The 15824-nt window shown below is 43.8% G+C and overlaps 1 protein-coding gene across 1 annotated transcript in view; it reads right to left on the bottom strand.

Annotated features, from left to right (window-relative positions):
* The window catches only part of LPIN1 (lipin 1), a 319784-nt gene that overhangs the window by 65181 nt on the left and 238779 nt on the right, over positions 1-15824 (bottom strand). Inside the window, 3 exon segments of the mRNA XM_029596877.1 lie at positions 4247-4326; positions 9937-10029; positions 14692-14761. Of these exon segments, the coding sequence (XP_029452737.1) occupies positions 4247-4326; positions 9937-10029; positions 14692-14761 (243 nt within the window).

The following is a 15824-nucleotide window of genomic DNA, read 5'->3' as shown; positions in this document are numbered from 1 at the left end:
ATTGGGAGGAAAGCTCTGCAAAGCTTGGTGCTTATCAATGCTTCAATAAACTGAAGAACCTGAGTGGGTTCTTGGTACAATTTCTCACAATTGATTATGAATCCCATTTCACCAAGCAGGTTATGGTCTGCTGAAGGTGCAAAAAGAGTATCATTGGTTTTGAGGAGACCAAGAGCCAATCGTCTAGATAGGGGAATATCTTTATTCCTTTCCTGCAAAGATGAGCTACAGCCACAGCTAGGCATTTTGTGAATACTCTGGGAGCCAAGGATAGGCCAAACAGAAGTACTCTGTATTGGTAGTGCTCCATGTTCACTTGAAAGCAAAGGTAGCGCCATGAGGACGGATGCATGGGAATATGGGCATAGGCGTCCCTGAGGTCCAAAGAACACATCCAATCGTTGGGCTGCAGGAATGGTAGAATGGTTTTGAAAGATTTCATATTGAATTTCTCTTTCTGAATAAACTTGTTTAAGGCCCAAAGATCTAGACTGGGTCGGAGGCCCTCTCCCTTCTTCGGGATGAGGAACTATTGGGAGTAAAACCTCGGACTGCGCTGTCTCCCAGGCAATGGATGGATCACATGCTGTTTGAGAAGCACTTGCACTTCCTGGTGAAGAAGAATATGGTTCCGACGATCCCCAGGAGACTGTGCGAGATGGGGCAATTGGGGGGGGGGGGATAATCGGAAATTCAGTTGATAACCTTTCCGTACCACACTGAGAACCCAGCGGTCCGATGTGATGGAGGACCATTTGTGGAGGAGAAGGATATCCTTCTGCCTATTGCTGCTTATGGCTGTGGCTGAATCTCCCTCAAACATTTTGTTGCGGCTTTCGGCTTGGGCCTTGTGATTGCTTTTGTGGTTGTGGAGTTCTTAGTGACCCCTCACTTGCAACTGCTGAGGCTGTTGCCATTCAGTATGGTAAGGTGGCACTTGGAAAGGGTTAAACGGCCTGTATGGATGCTGTTGGAAGCAAAACCTCTTGTAGGTATGATAGAACTGCTTGGAGGAGTACTGCTCTGTCAGGGATGTGAGAGAAGAGTCAGCCGCGCTTTGTTCTTTTAGTTGGGACACTGTTTCACATAGCCTGTCTCCAAACAGATTATCACCCTTACAAGGAAGGTTCACTAGTTTCTCGTGCACATCCTCCAGGATCACACTTGCCCGGAGGCAGGCAATTCTGTGGACTGCTATGGCCGCCGCCGACATCTTCGCCGAAGTGTTGAAGGCCTTGTATATAGTCAGTAGGAGATGGCGCAAGCCCTCATCTATGTCAGTTTGGATCTGCATCTGCAACTGCCCGTCATTGCTGGAGGAACTCCCTGGCTTCAAACCCTGTAGACATTCATAAAGGTATTGGGTTATATAGAATTAAAGCTGCTGAATTCCGGCAGCCTGGAACACCTTCTTCCCAAAATCGAGGTATTTGCTGTCTCTTCCCGGTGGTGTGTTAGAGTACAGCCATGTCGTTTTAGCCCTCTTCATGGCCGATTAGACCACTACAGAAGCATGAGGTAGTTGCACAGACCCATAGTGGGAGGACTTTCGCATCCTAAAGTTGAGTCAGTCTTCCTCGATACAGGTGGTGCAGAAAATGGGAAAGTCCAGGACTTATCCAGTAGGTCCTCTAAGACTGCATGAGATGGAAGCACTGTCTGTTTAGCTGGAATTTAAAACATTTTTAGGATCCCATGAACCTCTGTCCTCGGAGCGGGCAGCTTTTGTCTCGATCTTCAACACAGACCCCACCTTCTCAATAAATTTTGAATACATTAAGTCCTCAGGAGGTGAAGAGAGTTTGGGTGGCTCCTCCAGAGGGTCTGAGGGAATTCCTGTAGATGATCTCAGAGACGTTGGTGGGTAGGCTGGAACGTCCCCATCCGCTTCTGAGACTGCTGGACTGAACTCCTGCCCCGGAGCTTCTTCCATGCCCTCGTCTCCTGGGGTGAGAAGATGGGAGGAACCATGATGAGCCGTTATCCTCTGACTCACTTGAGGGAATTTCAGCTGGAAGGGTAGGCGGCATAGAGGCAAAAGAGTTTTCAGGATGTCCAAAATCTGGGACATAGCCTGCGAAGCTGTCCTACCAATCTTGGAAACAGGAGAAGGGCGGTCTGTCTTCTATAGGGTTGAAATCGCTGGTCCCTTATGTCCATCTGTTCTTAGCCGATGGCAGCGCCACTAGAAGGAAAACCCTGATTCCCTATGCATGCATGACTGAAGATTTGTGTCGCTTAAACAGGGGTTCCTGCAGCTGAGGTTGCTCATGCTTACATTTGAATACCTCTGATAGTCCTGTATAGACACTGACCCTAGATGGAGAGGTAGACCTTCCTGAAATTCTTAGGACATCCCCGTCGGAATCATCCTGTTCCTGAAGTTCTTCTGCAGTGAACACTACCTGCGGATCTAGCTGCTCTTTACCTTTAACACTTTTATGTGAAGGCGTCGAACATAAGAAATTGCCATGCTGGGTCAGACCAAGGGTAAATCAAGCCCAGCATCCTGTTTCCAACAGAGGCCAAACCAGTCCACAAGAACTTGGCAATTATCTAAACACTAAGAAGATCCCATGCTACTGATGCAATTAATAGCAGTGGCTATTACCTAAGTAAACTTGATTAATAGCCGTTAATGGACTTCTCCTCCAAGAACTTATCCAAACCTTTTTTGAACCCAGCTACACTAACTGCACTAACCACATCATCTGACAACAAATTCCAGAGCTTTATTGTGCATTGAGTGAAAAAGAATTTTCTCCGATTAGTCTTAAATGTGCTACTTGCTAACTTCATGGAATGCCCCCTAGTCCTTCTATTATTTGAAAGTGTAAATAACCGAGTCACATCTACTCATTCAAGACCTCTCATGATCTTAAAACCCCTTCATATCCCCCCTCAGCTGTCTCTTCTTCACGCTGAACAGCCCTATCCTCTTCAGCCTTTCCTCATAGGGGAGCTGTTCCATCCTCTTTATCATTTTGGTTGCCCTTCTCTGTACCTTCTCTATTGCAACTATATCTTTTTTGAGATGTGGCATCCAGAATTGTACACAGTATTCAAGGTGTGGTCTCACCATGGAGAGATATAGAGGCATTATGACATTTTCCGTTTTATTAATCATTCCCTTCCTAACAATTCCTAACATTCTGTTTGCTTTTTTGACTGCTGAAGATGGACTGTCTGGTGTCAAGCAGTTATCCTTTTTCCTGTCTCTCGATACATGTCTCCATGGAGTTTGCATTGGCGTTGAGTCCTGCGCTGTGCGTCAGTTGTCTTGCGTCAGGCGCTTCTGCGCATTGTGTGCCAAGCGTCGTGGCGCTTCATGCATCGAGCGTCCCTGCAACTCATGCATCATACACCGGTCTGCGCTGTGTTTTGCTTTCTTTGATGGTATTGACTCCACAATATTTGGTTTACATGATGCACCAGGGTCTTTCGGGGGTTTATCTCCCGAACCTTTCCTGCTTGGATCTTTAAGTGGGTTTGCCACTTGGCCCTGCTTCGAATCCGGTTCCAACGATGTCGCTCATTTACCTGTTGCTGGTTTCTTTGGCCTTGGTACCAGGAATGAAAGTGTGGCGTGGTGGGTTGTGGCATACGAACCTGACAAGCCATTCCTGAGTCTTACAATTTTTTCTCTCCCCCTGTTTTTGAGCCCATGGAGACATCCTGCCGCTGTCATGACAGGATTTCTGGTCATGGTCCAGCCACACTGGCAATATTTGAACCCTGGGGCTTTGGGCGTCATGGTAACACTTAAAAGTGCTGTTTGGGGTACACAGAGTGTAGAAAGAGAGAAAATATAGACGAGAAGGCACGAGAGAGTATTCTCCACATCTGTGAGCTACGTGGGAAAAACAAAAGCTGAAGAGACTCAGGTAATCGCACGGGAACAGCCATGCAAGCACAGCACAGCTCTGTATCCATTGAGACAGTTTCTGCGTCGGGCCACCAGTGGGACGTCCCAGAGAACATGGCTAATTCAGCCTGCTTATCGACGGGAAAATAGAAAAGCTTTGTGTGTGTGTGTGTGTGTGTGTGAATAATTTTCATCATGTAATTTTCAAAGTGAAAGCTTGGGCATACTGTCACTTTAGAAATTAGTGCAAAATCAATGGGTATGAAGAACCTGCAAACTTTGTAGAGATGGAGCCAGTCTAAAAATCACACCCTAAAGGCTTCAGGTATATAATTGTCACAAATGGAAAAGAGGTACTTTGCTAAAATTATCCTTGCTTACCTACTTCCTATGGCCATTTGTGATGACTGCTCTCCTTTAGTGGATCCCTTTCCAGTCAAGCCTGGTTCTGGTTTAGCCTCCTAAAAAGACAGATTAGACTGAGGAAATATTAAAGAGTAAACTCCTGAACACAACCCAATAGTTCTAATACTGGATTTTTAATTTCACAATATTTTAGCCACTGGATTATTTTAATTTTATAATGCACTTAAACCTCTAAATCACAGTATTGCAGGTGCTTTTTGTCTTAACGATTGTTTCTGGAAAACAGATTTATAATTCTTAATACAATAATCACACAAAAATGGTTATTTAAATGATTGTAGTAACGAGAAATAAGTACCGAAACGTCTCAGTGTTAGAATTTTGTTTGAAGATTATTTGACACAGTCAATTCCTACCCAATTCTGTTATGGAGGCTTGAATACTTCCTTTGCTGATTCAAACAGAACATTTAGAAATGTGGCAGTACATTTACTGAAATCAATAAATGTTTCATATTTATTTTTTAAATGCAACTAGATGCATTTTCAATATATTATAAGACTAATTTTTATACTAGGACTCTTAACACTATAAATTATCCAAACTTAAAGCTCATTCATTTAGCTGGAGTCAGAAAGTAATGGTAATTCACCCTACCGGTATACACTACTCTGGGCTCATACATCACTGAAGTGATGTTCTCAACTCAAATGTTACAGAGATTTGGTGGGATAATAGCTGATAGAGCTGATCCCACTGATCCCGGAGGGCCCAAAGAAGATCCCACATGTGCAGACAGGTCAGCCAAGCTACATGCACCACCGCAGCCATGTGACCAAAAGAACCAGGACCGACTTTGCTGATGTCTGGTCCTACAGTAAAAGGGACCTCTCCAGGCCCATTGATATTCTGGCTCTTTCAATAGGAAAAAGCACTTTCTCCTGAAGTGAGTTTACTCTAGCTCCTGTGAACTGAGTCCTTTCAGATGGGACCAAGTTGAACTTGGAAGAGTTGACTAAGAATCCCAAGGACTGGAGAAGCCAGATGGTCATATAGAGGGACTCTACTTCTCCTGATGAAGATGGATCTGTCACCAGCCAATCATCCAGATATTCAATCTCCCTGCCATCCAATCTGTCACCATCCAATCATGCAGACCCCCTGCCAAAAAAGCTGTGCAGCCAGGATTGATAAACTTTTTTATCTTTTTTTTTTTTAATACCAGAAGGCCAAAAGGAAGCACCTTGTACTGGTAATGCATGTTCTTCATCACAAACCTGAGGAAATTTTGGTGGGCAAAATGAATGGGATTGCGCATTTAAGTGTCTTTCATATCCAGAGGCACATCCATTCTCTTGGCTGAATGAAAGGCAGAATCACCTGGAGAGAGTTCATCTTGAACCTCTCTCAGACTAAAAATCTAATCAGCTTCCATAAGTCCAGGATTGGTCTCAAACCCCCTCTCTATTTGGGGATTAGAAAATACCAGGAATTGAATTCCTGGCCATAATTTTGGGACGGAACAAGTTTGAATATCTTCTGTTGAAGGAGAGAAGCAACTGCCAGTTGCAGTTGAGAGGGATCGGACTTGAAGGCAGATATCCACTGGGTTAGAGGAGGGAGAGAAAATCACAGTTTGTAACCATACTTTCACAATTTCCGGGACCCACCTGTCCTTTGATGATATGGATCCATTTTGGAGGAACCAGGGAGGCAGACCTCAAGGATGTCAAACTGGACCTTGATTTAAGATGTGAATGATGCTGGGCCTTGGCCTTTTTGATGCCTACCTCTAGCAGGCAGCTGCTGCTGGAGAGAGGGAGGATCCTGGCATTGAAATGAACAGTAGGGACATTTTTGGAAGAATGGATGCCTGTAGAAGTACTACCATCTGGCTGAGGCTGGCTGGTTCCCCTGCTGCTTGATGACAACAACTGTATGGGAGATTGAAGTTCCTTAATCCCCTGTACAGGGAGCTTTCACCAGACAATTGTGCACATCTTAAAGAAGGCCACTCGCACACAAATCACGAGCCTTCATTCTCTTATCAAAGCAGTAGAAGTTCTGGCTACAGTGTTAAAAGCTTCATGCACAGAGAGGATAAGATGCTCCTCACATTTCTCCACATCTTGTATTGCTCGACCAAATTCTGAATGTCAGGGTTAAGATATTCCATTTCTTTATTAAAACATTTATATGCTGAATTATTCCCAGTTCTAAGCAGTGCACAATATCACATCCATAGCTTAAAATATAAACAAACAATAAAATAGACATAACCACAATATTACAGATCGCTATAACAGCACTCCTTACAACATCTGGGAAAAATTATTGATAGTCCTGACTGAAGAGATTATTTTTAATTTCCGTTTACAGGACTTAACACAGGCTTCTTTTCTCAGCACTTCTGAAAGACTGTTCCATCAAAAATTTCAGCTTTTACAAACATTCATGCAAGTACTGCCCCAATTACAAATGATGAGCAACAATCTGCATGCTAAGCATGGAACCCTGGAAAACTCTTTTTAAAACACAACCAATACCTTTGGGCCCTTCCCAGGAGGCATGTTGGAGTGATCCCAGGTGTGCTCTACATGGTTCATCACCAACTCAACCACCACATAGTAGTGTGGTAGCTGGACTATCCCAAAGTCTGGGGAGGCCTGAACTCTATACTTCAGATCTAATTCTTTGGCCAACAGAAGACATGTCAGAGCCTGCCACATTCTCATTTGCAAGTCCTTGAGGAGGCTATGCAATTGAATGGATGCAGAGTCCACTGAAGGTTGAAGAAATTGCAGTAGCCCAAAGACATTTGTCCTCAGGTCCTGTTCTTTCCTAGTGTACTCTCTAGTTAGGGTTTGTAGGTTAGTGGGCCCTTGGCCCAAGGTGAGAGATGGAACTGCCCACTGGGTGAAGCCCCACTGGGCCTCACCGTTGGGAGGCGAGGTCTGAGCTGCTGGAGACGCAACCCAGCAGCAGCTGGAGATAGAGAGGGAGAGAGAGAAGGCAGGCAGGAGCTGGTGTAGATGATCCCAGGAGGCGGAGCCATGGGGAACGTCAGTGCAGGACAGCTGACGTCAGCGTTTCAACTCAGTATGCCCTTGAATCTCTCTGGTGGAAGTAGAACGACATTAGCCCATGGAGCGGGGCAGGCCAGGAAAGTCACACAGTCAAGGTGGCACAGCAGTGGTCCACAGAGCGGGGTACCGATGAAGGTCTCCACAATGGAAGTAGTTTGGCAATGGTCCACAGTGCAGGGTAGACCGAAGAGGGTACTCACTGTAGAGGTGTCAGGGCAATGATCCACACCGATGAGAGGTGTCACGGCAATGGTCCGCAGAGCAGGGTACACCAATGAGGGTCTCCACAATGGAAGTAGCACGGCAATGGTCCGCAGAGTGGGATACACTGATGAGAGTACTCACTGTAGAGGTAGTTCCGGAAGTAGCCCCAAGGAGTGGGGAAGCAACAGTCCGAGGCACAGGGCCCTCCGAGGAGCGGATAGCCAGAGATGAGGAAGGGGCCCCGAGGAGTGGGTTCCCAAACGAGTCTCATGCCAAGGAAGCAGGAACCGGAAGAAGAGAAATCCGTAGCTAGAGCAGCGCATTTCAGCAATGAGGGAACTCGTTGCCAAGTCGTTGAGAGTCGAGGCCAGCCGGCTTAAGAGTCCAGAGTAAGTGGCATTGTCCGGGGGGAATGCCCCCAAGGTTCTCGCCATGACGTGCTTAAGGCTGGCCCGGGGGTGCGTGCACGTGCCTAAGGAACTCCAAGGGTAAGATGGTGGTCGGCGGCGTTCTCACCAACCTGGGAGACCCGGGAGCAGAGACAAGAAGGCCGGAGATGGCTGGCGGAGGCCACGAGTTTACCCGAGGAAGAGAGAGCAGTGAGACAAGAGGTGAGCAACAGTGGTCGCAGCAGTCTGCGACCGACGGGCGTAACAGTACCCCCCCCCCCCTCTTAGGGCCCCCCGCCCCAGGCATTTGGGTTTTCTTGGATGAGAGGCGTGGAACTGTCTGATGAGCTGTTTGTCGAGGATGTTGACTGCAGGCTCCCAGTTGTTCTCTTCAGATCCAAATCCCTCCCATGAGAGGAGATATTCCCATCGCCTTCCATGCTTCCTAACGTCCAAGACCTCCTGTACCTGATACGTGATGTCCTCCTTCGACGCCAGAAGTTGAGGCTCTGGTGGCTTCTTGGAGAAATCGTACAAGATCAGAGGTTTGAGCAATGAGATATGGAAGGCGTTATGAATCTTAAGTGATGTGGGCAGGCGAAGGCTGTAAGTAACCAGGCCCAACCGGCGAAGTTCAGGGAAAGGCCTGATGTATCTGGGAGCGAAGCGGGCCGAAGGCAATTTCAGGAGAATAAAACGAGTGCTAAGCCACACTTTGCCCCCTGGGTTGAATAGCGGGGCTGCCCGATGATTGTCATCATAGAACTTCTTTGACCTCTGAGCAGCTTGCTGTAGAAGTTGTTTGGTTTGATCCCAAAGTTGATGCAGCTCCTGTGCGGTAGCCTGTGCCACAGGAGATGGCACAGACAGAGATAATGGAAGAGGGGGTAGTGGTTGGAGTCCGTAAACCACCTGAAAGGGTGAAGACCTGGTAGATGCAGACTGATGAGAATTTAAGGCAAACCCGGCCCAGGGTAGCAGATCGGACCAGTCATTCTGCCGAGAGTTTACATACACACGGAGAAATTGTTTTAAGATTTGGTTTGTTCTCTCTGTCTGACCATTGGCCTGGGGATTACAGGCCGATGTGAGGTCCAAGGCAATGTCGAACTTCTTACGGAGGGATCTCCAGAACTGGGCCGTAAATTGTACTCCTTGATCAGAGAGAATATGCTTTGGGAGTTTGTGGAGGCGAAAGATGTGGCGAATGAACAAATTTGCTACATCCTGGGCCAAGGGAAGGCCAGGTAATGTCACAAAATGAGCCATTTTAGAACAATCTGTCCACGGTGACCCAAATTGTATTGTTGCCACAAGGTTCACAATGAAATCTGTGGCTATATGTGTCCATGACTCACTGGGTGGCTGGAGATGGCTGGCGGAGGCCACGAGTCTACCGGAGTAAGAGAGAGCAGTGAGACAAGAGGTGAGCAACAGCAGGCGCAGCCGTCTGCAACCGACGGACATAGCACTCTCCTCCTGGTTGTATGTCATCTAATTTATCTATTTTTGTTGATATTCTTCTTCTTGCTAAGGCTGATATAAGTAATAACATAATCTTAATAGAAGGCCTAAATCTATCTGCTTAAATGTTGATTCAGCTGGATATTCAGCCTCACAATTAGCCAGGTAAAGGTGGTTGAATATCCATTCAATGATAACTTGGCAAATTTACCACATTATCTTACTACAGGGTTTTAAAACAGACCCCATAGGTACTTTGTAGCCTGCAAAGGAATTAAAACGTCGCAGAATTATAATAAAAATAGAAACTAAATTGTATTATAACTTGTCATGTATGCTTTTTTTCAGAGCCTCTGCGTGCAATAAAATCTCACACTTCATAATTTCTTACCAACACACAAAGAAAGAAAAAACAGTAACTCAGGTCAGTAGTTATAACTCAAGACTGTGATTTTCAGCATTCCTGGAAAAAACAGCTGCATGACAAACATGCACATAAATAAAACCTTTGAAACAAAGATAAAACTGTTTTTGTCCATTACTTCTCTTTTTTGAAACTTACCACTTTGATTGCTGTATTCCTCCCTCGCCAGGAAAACCACCACCGTCCTCCCTTCTTTGGCATTTTGTCTCTCATTAGCGTTTCTACAGTGACCTGTGATAAATGCACCGTGACATAAATAACACAACTAAAAGGAAAAAAAACAACAAAAAAACACTTTGACCTAGAACATGCCAACTGAAAAACATGGAAAACAAGGCAACATAAGGAAACCAAAACATACTGTTTCTTCGCCATAAAGTTTAGAAAAACAAAATTTAATGGTATCCACAACAGCACAAAAATAACTTAAGCAGGAATACTTAGAGATTTTGAAAGGGAAAGAAAATTAAGAAAAAACAAAAAACAAAAAAAGAAATTATTATTTACAGGTTGCATACAACATATCAGCATTAGTCTGTTTTAATATTTAAGCATTTAGAAGTCAATATTGAGCAAGCTGGGAGCAGGGAAGTTACCTGTGTGACTTTAGCCAAATATTCAGCAGCACTTAGCATAGTCAGTGTTGTGATAAATATTTACAGGTAAACCTATCTGGCTAATTTTATGACACTGATTTTTCTGAACAGATTCACCCAGCTAGGTTTATCTAGCTAGTGCTGGATGTTGGCGTTAGCTGGATAAAATTTATCCAAGCTCCCAAAATGCCTCCCCGCTTTTTATCCAACTAAATTTTAGCTGGGTAATGACTTGCCCTGGAGTTTCCCTTGTGAGAGAGGTGGGAAATATCGGTCCAGATAACTCCAAAAGTTACCCAGACAAACCCTTTAAATTGCAGCTTCTGAATCTTTAATGTATTTCAGACCACACAAGATGCCTCCGTGCTTTCAGATAAAACCAGTGGGTCATGGAAAGAGCATGACAAACTACCTTATGCCTGATAATGTAGGCATATTTTAACAGGGTCACATATGGCTCTATAGGGCCTTTAGTGTTGCTTTTAAAACATTTTTTTTTATGTTTTTTTATTTTGAATTCTAGGCATAATCATCCATAACATCGCAATATCTTAAACAGTTACAAAAAACAGAATGTCAGATGGTCAAACAGCTTTGTTCAAGACAGGGAATCTTTACAGAACAGCAACATAGGATAAAGTAACATTACCTGGTGACCCACAGCAACACATTCTTAGTGATATTATTTATTAAGCATAACCATAATAAACCTTAAACACCTCAAAATAAAAGGGTATCAATTCTAAAATATTTATACTAGAACAAGAAAACCTTTTAATTGGCTCTTAGTGATTCTTTCTAGTGGAAACTTGCTTACAGACTGACAATTACGTACAATGACACACATAAATGTATCTTTTTTCTTAGTTTAGAATAGAGCATAAACAGCTGAATTGTGCCTCTGGAGAACAGAAGTCTGGAAAATAAATGGTGAAAACCTAGCTCTTTGAAGTAACTTTCAGCACTAGCCAACCCTGAACCCTTTACAATGACACCTAATCCAATCACGTCATAAAGCTTCCTACTCCTTAAATTGACCATGCTGCAACTCCCCCGACCCACTCGCCAACGCTACCAATGTAACATGTTGAAATACCCTTTCTTGAACACCGTGGCATGAAAACCCAATGCACTGTTGATACTGCCTTGGCAATTTGTACCTGAACTTTGCTTACCAACTGTATCTGATTTTTGGTTAATTTGCCATAAGTCGCTTTGAACTCATTTTGTTGGGAAAGCATGTCCTAAATAAACAATGACGCTGCTGCTGCTGATGAAACGTTGCTCCATAATTCATTTTATACATCTTTAATTGCAAAAAATAAAAATAAGGCACCGATTTTTATGAGCAAAAAACAAAAGAGAACTACCAAGCTGAGCCTAGAAGTTATTTTAAAAATGTGTAGCATTGCTGCTTTAAATAGCAAAGTGCCAAAGCTTCAAAGGACAGGGGATTTCACAAAGCAAAAGAATAGTGTCTTCATGACCTATGGATGTCTCTGCCAAGACTCTCCTCCTCTCACTTGAAATAGGAAAATCTTATTCACAATTGCATCAAACTAACCTTACTGGCTAATTTTAAAAAGAACTCTCGTGCGCCCATAAATGCACGTTATCGGCGCGGGAGTGGAGACACTCTGCTATTTTATATCGTGAGCGAACATACGAGTGAATCATGTAAAATACACCTGCTGCGCATATGTACGCTCGTAATCTAAGAGGTGGCTCGAGTAAATGTCTCGCGTGTACTGCCAGCAAGTCTTTAGCGGCTTTTATGCACATAGGATCACACAAAGGGAAAACCAGTTTTTTCATGTCCTTACTTGGGGGGGGGGGGGGGGGGTTGGAAGAGCATTGAGAGAGAAGATGACACTATATATATATCTACCACTGTAAGAGGGGCACTTTTAACTCAGGGTAGGTTTGGGAGGGAGGCGGTGTTACTTTGATGCACTACAGACCCTTGCACCCTGGCCATGGGGGAGGGAATGAAGGACTTGAACAGGTAAATGTAAATCAGTTATTTACTCTCTCAGAAACCAGAAGGGACTAGGGGAGCACTCCATGAAGTTAGCAAGTAGCTCATTTAAAACAAATTGGAGAAAATCCTTTTTCATTCATAGAAACATAGAAATGACGGCAGAAGAAGACCCAACGGCCCATCAAGTCTGCCCAGCAAGCTACGCACTTTATCCATTTTTTTTTCCCTTTTTCTCTCTCCCACCTGTTACTATGGGCTTCCAGTACCCTCCAGCCCTAATTCCCCTCCACCCAATTTAGAGAGCAGCTCTGTATCTGCATCCAAGTGACATAATTAAGCTCTGGAATTCACTGCCAGAGGTTGTGGTCACGCTAGGTAGTGGAACTGGGTTTAAAAAAGATTTGGATAAGGTTCTTATGATTCAAACCCACCCTGAGCTGAAAGTGCCCTCTTACATTGGTAGATATATATATAGAGCGTCCTATTCTCCCTATTATAGTGCTCCCCACCACCCCTCCCTTCCCCCCAACTATATATGGTAATTCAGCAATCTTGAAGACCTCTCTGGTTCTTCATCCTGTAAGCCACCCATTTGAACCTGAACCCTCATGCTGTGCTGACATCCCTAAAACTAGAGATCTCCAGACTTGCTCCTCATCAGGACAAGCAATAACTAGCTTTTTTAAAATTTGGAGTTATGTGCCTAACTCTTGGCCCCACCCAGGAATGCCTATGCCCTGCCCCTTTTCCACCCCCTTGTTCTTGGCGCACGCACGGGTACGTACGCATGTTCTTTGCGGCTTCTTAAAATTTGCGTTTCTCACGTGTGGCCCACATACCTGCAAGATGGGGCCATTTTTGCTCGAACAACACTTATCTACCTGTTAGGGTGTTTCTTAACTTGACAATGTTTAGTTGATATCCATATAAACAGATTAGGGGGCATACACCATGACTCCTTCCTAGGGTGAAGATATAAGCTCCATGTCAAAGGGGACACGCTCAGTTAGTCCTATTTCTACCCCAGTGCAAGCATGAAGACGTAGTCTTGTTTATCTTAGGCAACTCAATAGGGAAATCAGAACTACCTTTCTATGCATGCAGTGGGGAAAAATCAGGACAGGTGCAGCTTCTCTCCTGGACTTGAAGCTAGTGATTAAATATGGTCACCCTACTTATTCCTCAGTCATGTCACTAGGTGTAGGCATTCTGAGAAGGTGGATACTTCCTCTCAACTGGTGGCTATGAACGCTGATTCTGAGACCTCCCAAACCTCAGAATGCCTGAAGAGTTCAAGCTAGGCTTGGGAATTAAATCCAGGTCTCTTTCATGTCAGCACATTGCACTACCACTTTGTCATTCAACAGGCCACATTTAGTATTCATTTGAACACTGCCGTGCACAGAAGCCCAAATAATTTCCAGTCCATGACCCAATTCAAAAATTTCAAGCAGCCTTTGAGTCAACATCACAAAGGCAACATGCAGTAGCAATCAGGGACATCCTATAGGAAGGGTACAATATGCTCTGAGAGTTTAAGAACAGCCTTTATATATTAGTGTACAGTCAAAGATTAGATCAGAGAAGGGAGACATGGTCACACACGGAAGTTAATGTAAGTTTAATTTGGTTTGTCATATGGTGACAAAGGCATAAACTTTTAATATAGTGATATAAAGATTTTTTGTTCCTTTCAGATGAGGGCCCATTGTGGCCCATAAAATAAATTGTGAATATTCATTTTCCAGGGTTGGTTTTAAGTGGCATTGGTGCAGTTTGACATATTTGGAGAATAATGAAGAATGTGAAAACTAATTGTACCTTCCCTCCAAATAAGAGTTAACAGTGTAAATAGAACAGAAGAACTGAAATCCCCCTAAGGAAACCCCGTTTGAGGTGAAACAAGGGTCCTTTGTTGGGGTTAGAGGCCGACATCGATAGAGTGAGGAGAATCGATGATCTAGGGATTGGGTCAATACCCAAGAGTGTCACGATTGTATTTGTGTGCTGCACTATGTGTTTATAATATGTTTATAAGTATTCATTGGGGTTATGCTTTTGTATGTGTATTGCTGAATATTGTAACTATTTTAGACTTTAAGGATATTTATTTACTCCAGTGATCACTTGATATGTATTGCATGTGTATTTTTCAAAAATGTTTAACCATAAGTTGTAATAGTTAATAAAGTAATTAATATGTAGCTCCTTCTGTTGTGATTTTAGAGAAATATATCAGAAAGAAATGCTGAATCTCATACTAGGAAATGATATCTGACAATGAAGCCTCCAATCTATTGCAATACGCAATCTCACCTTTGGCAATGGTTTCTGGAATGCCTGCATTGCTAGCAGAAGAGGAGCAGCAGTTGGCCAATTGTAATACCTATTAAAGCAGAACAATTTGCAAATAATTACATTTCACAAATCTGAAGAAATGAGATGGCCCAAATGATTACTTTAAATTCTGAATGGATTCTACCAACATACAAAGTTCATTAGTAATTTTGTTGTTCACACTGGGCCCAATATTCGAAGATAATCTGGTTATCCAGATATTAATTATTCGGTTAACTTAGAATAGATATTCAGCAACATGGCTGTGTTACCGAATATAACCAGATAAGTGCCGGTTAACTGGATAGATTATATCTGGATAACATAAGACCTGCTATTGAGCTGGTCTAACTTATTTGGTTACCTTAACCAGATAGGGGTGAATATAGGCACTTATCAGGTTATGATAACAAGATAAGGTATCCCATCTTGATCTGCCCAGTGCCCACCCCCAAGCTATCCAGCTATCTACTTAACCGGATACATATTTATTCGGCTAAATGGCAGCTGCAGACCATAGCCGGATATTCAGCAGCTGCCACTTAGTCAGATAAATCCTACTTATCCAGCTAGGAAGCATTTGAATATTTATCCCATTAATAATAACCTCTGGACTGAGCTGTTGGTGGCAATAAATGATTAGCTGAGTTCAGTCACTGAAGCAAAGACACAATGTTGGAAGAAACCCTTAGTATACCTGGCCATAAAAGGTTTTATTCATGGGCCAATCCAGGGGCTGTGCAATGTGCTACCACGGATAGGAAGCAATAGAGCCCATGATACAGGGTTCCAGAAGAAGTCCTGGAGCATGGCTCTGGCCCCAGAGCCACTGCTGTAGTAACCACATTAGGATCGGTGAGAGAAAGAGAGGGTCTATTAAAATAGGGGAAAAAAAATCATTGGGTGGCTGTGAACGAAAGCTCATGATTCCAGAAACCCAGCCTTGGTTGTGCTGGAAGAAAAATAAAGGCACGTCAATGCCTAGAACCACTAAGCCATGAAGTTTTATTGCAGGGGAGTGGGACTCACGATAGTGGGGCCCCTCCACCAAAAATACGTTGTGGTTCTGTGTTATGTCTCGCAGCCAAACAAAGCAGGGCAAAGGGACATGC

The sequence above is a fragment of the Rhinatrema bivittatum genome, chromosome 3 (assembly GCF_901001135.1).
Source record: "Rhinatrema bivittatum chromosome 3, aRhiBiv1.1, whole genome shotgun sequence".
Lineage (NCBI taxonomy): Eukaryota > Metazoa > Chordata > Amphibia > Gymnophiona > Rhinatrematidae > Rhinatrema > Rhinatrema bivittatum.
This window is presented reverse-complemented; position numbering and strand designations above follow the sequence as displayed.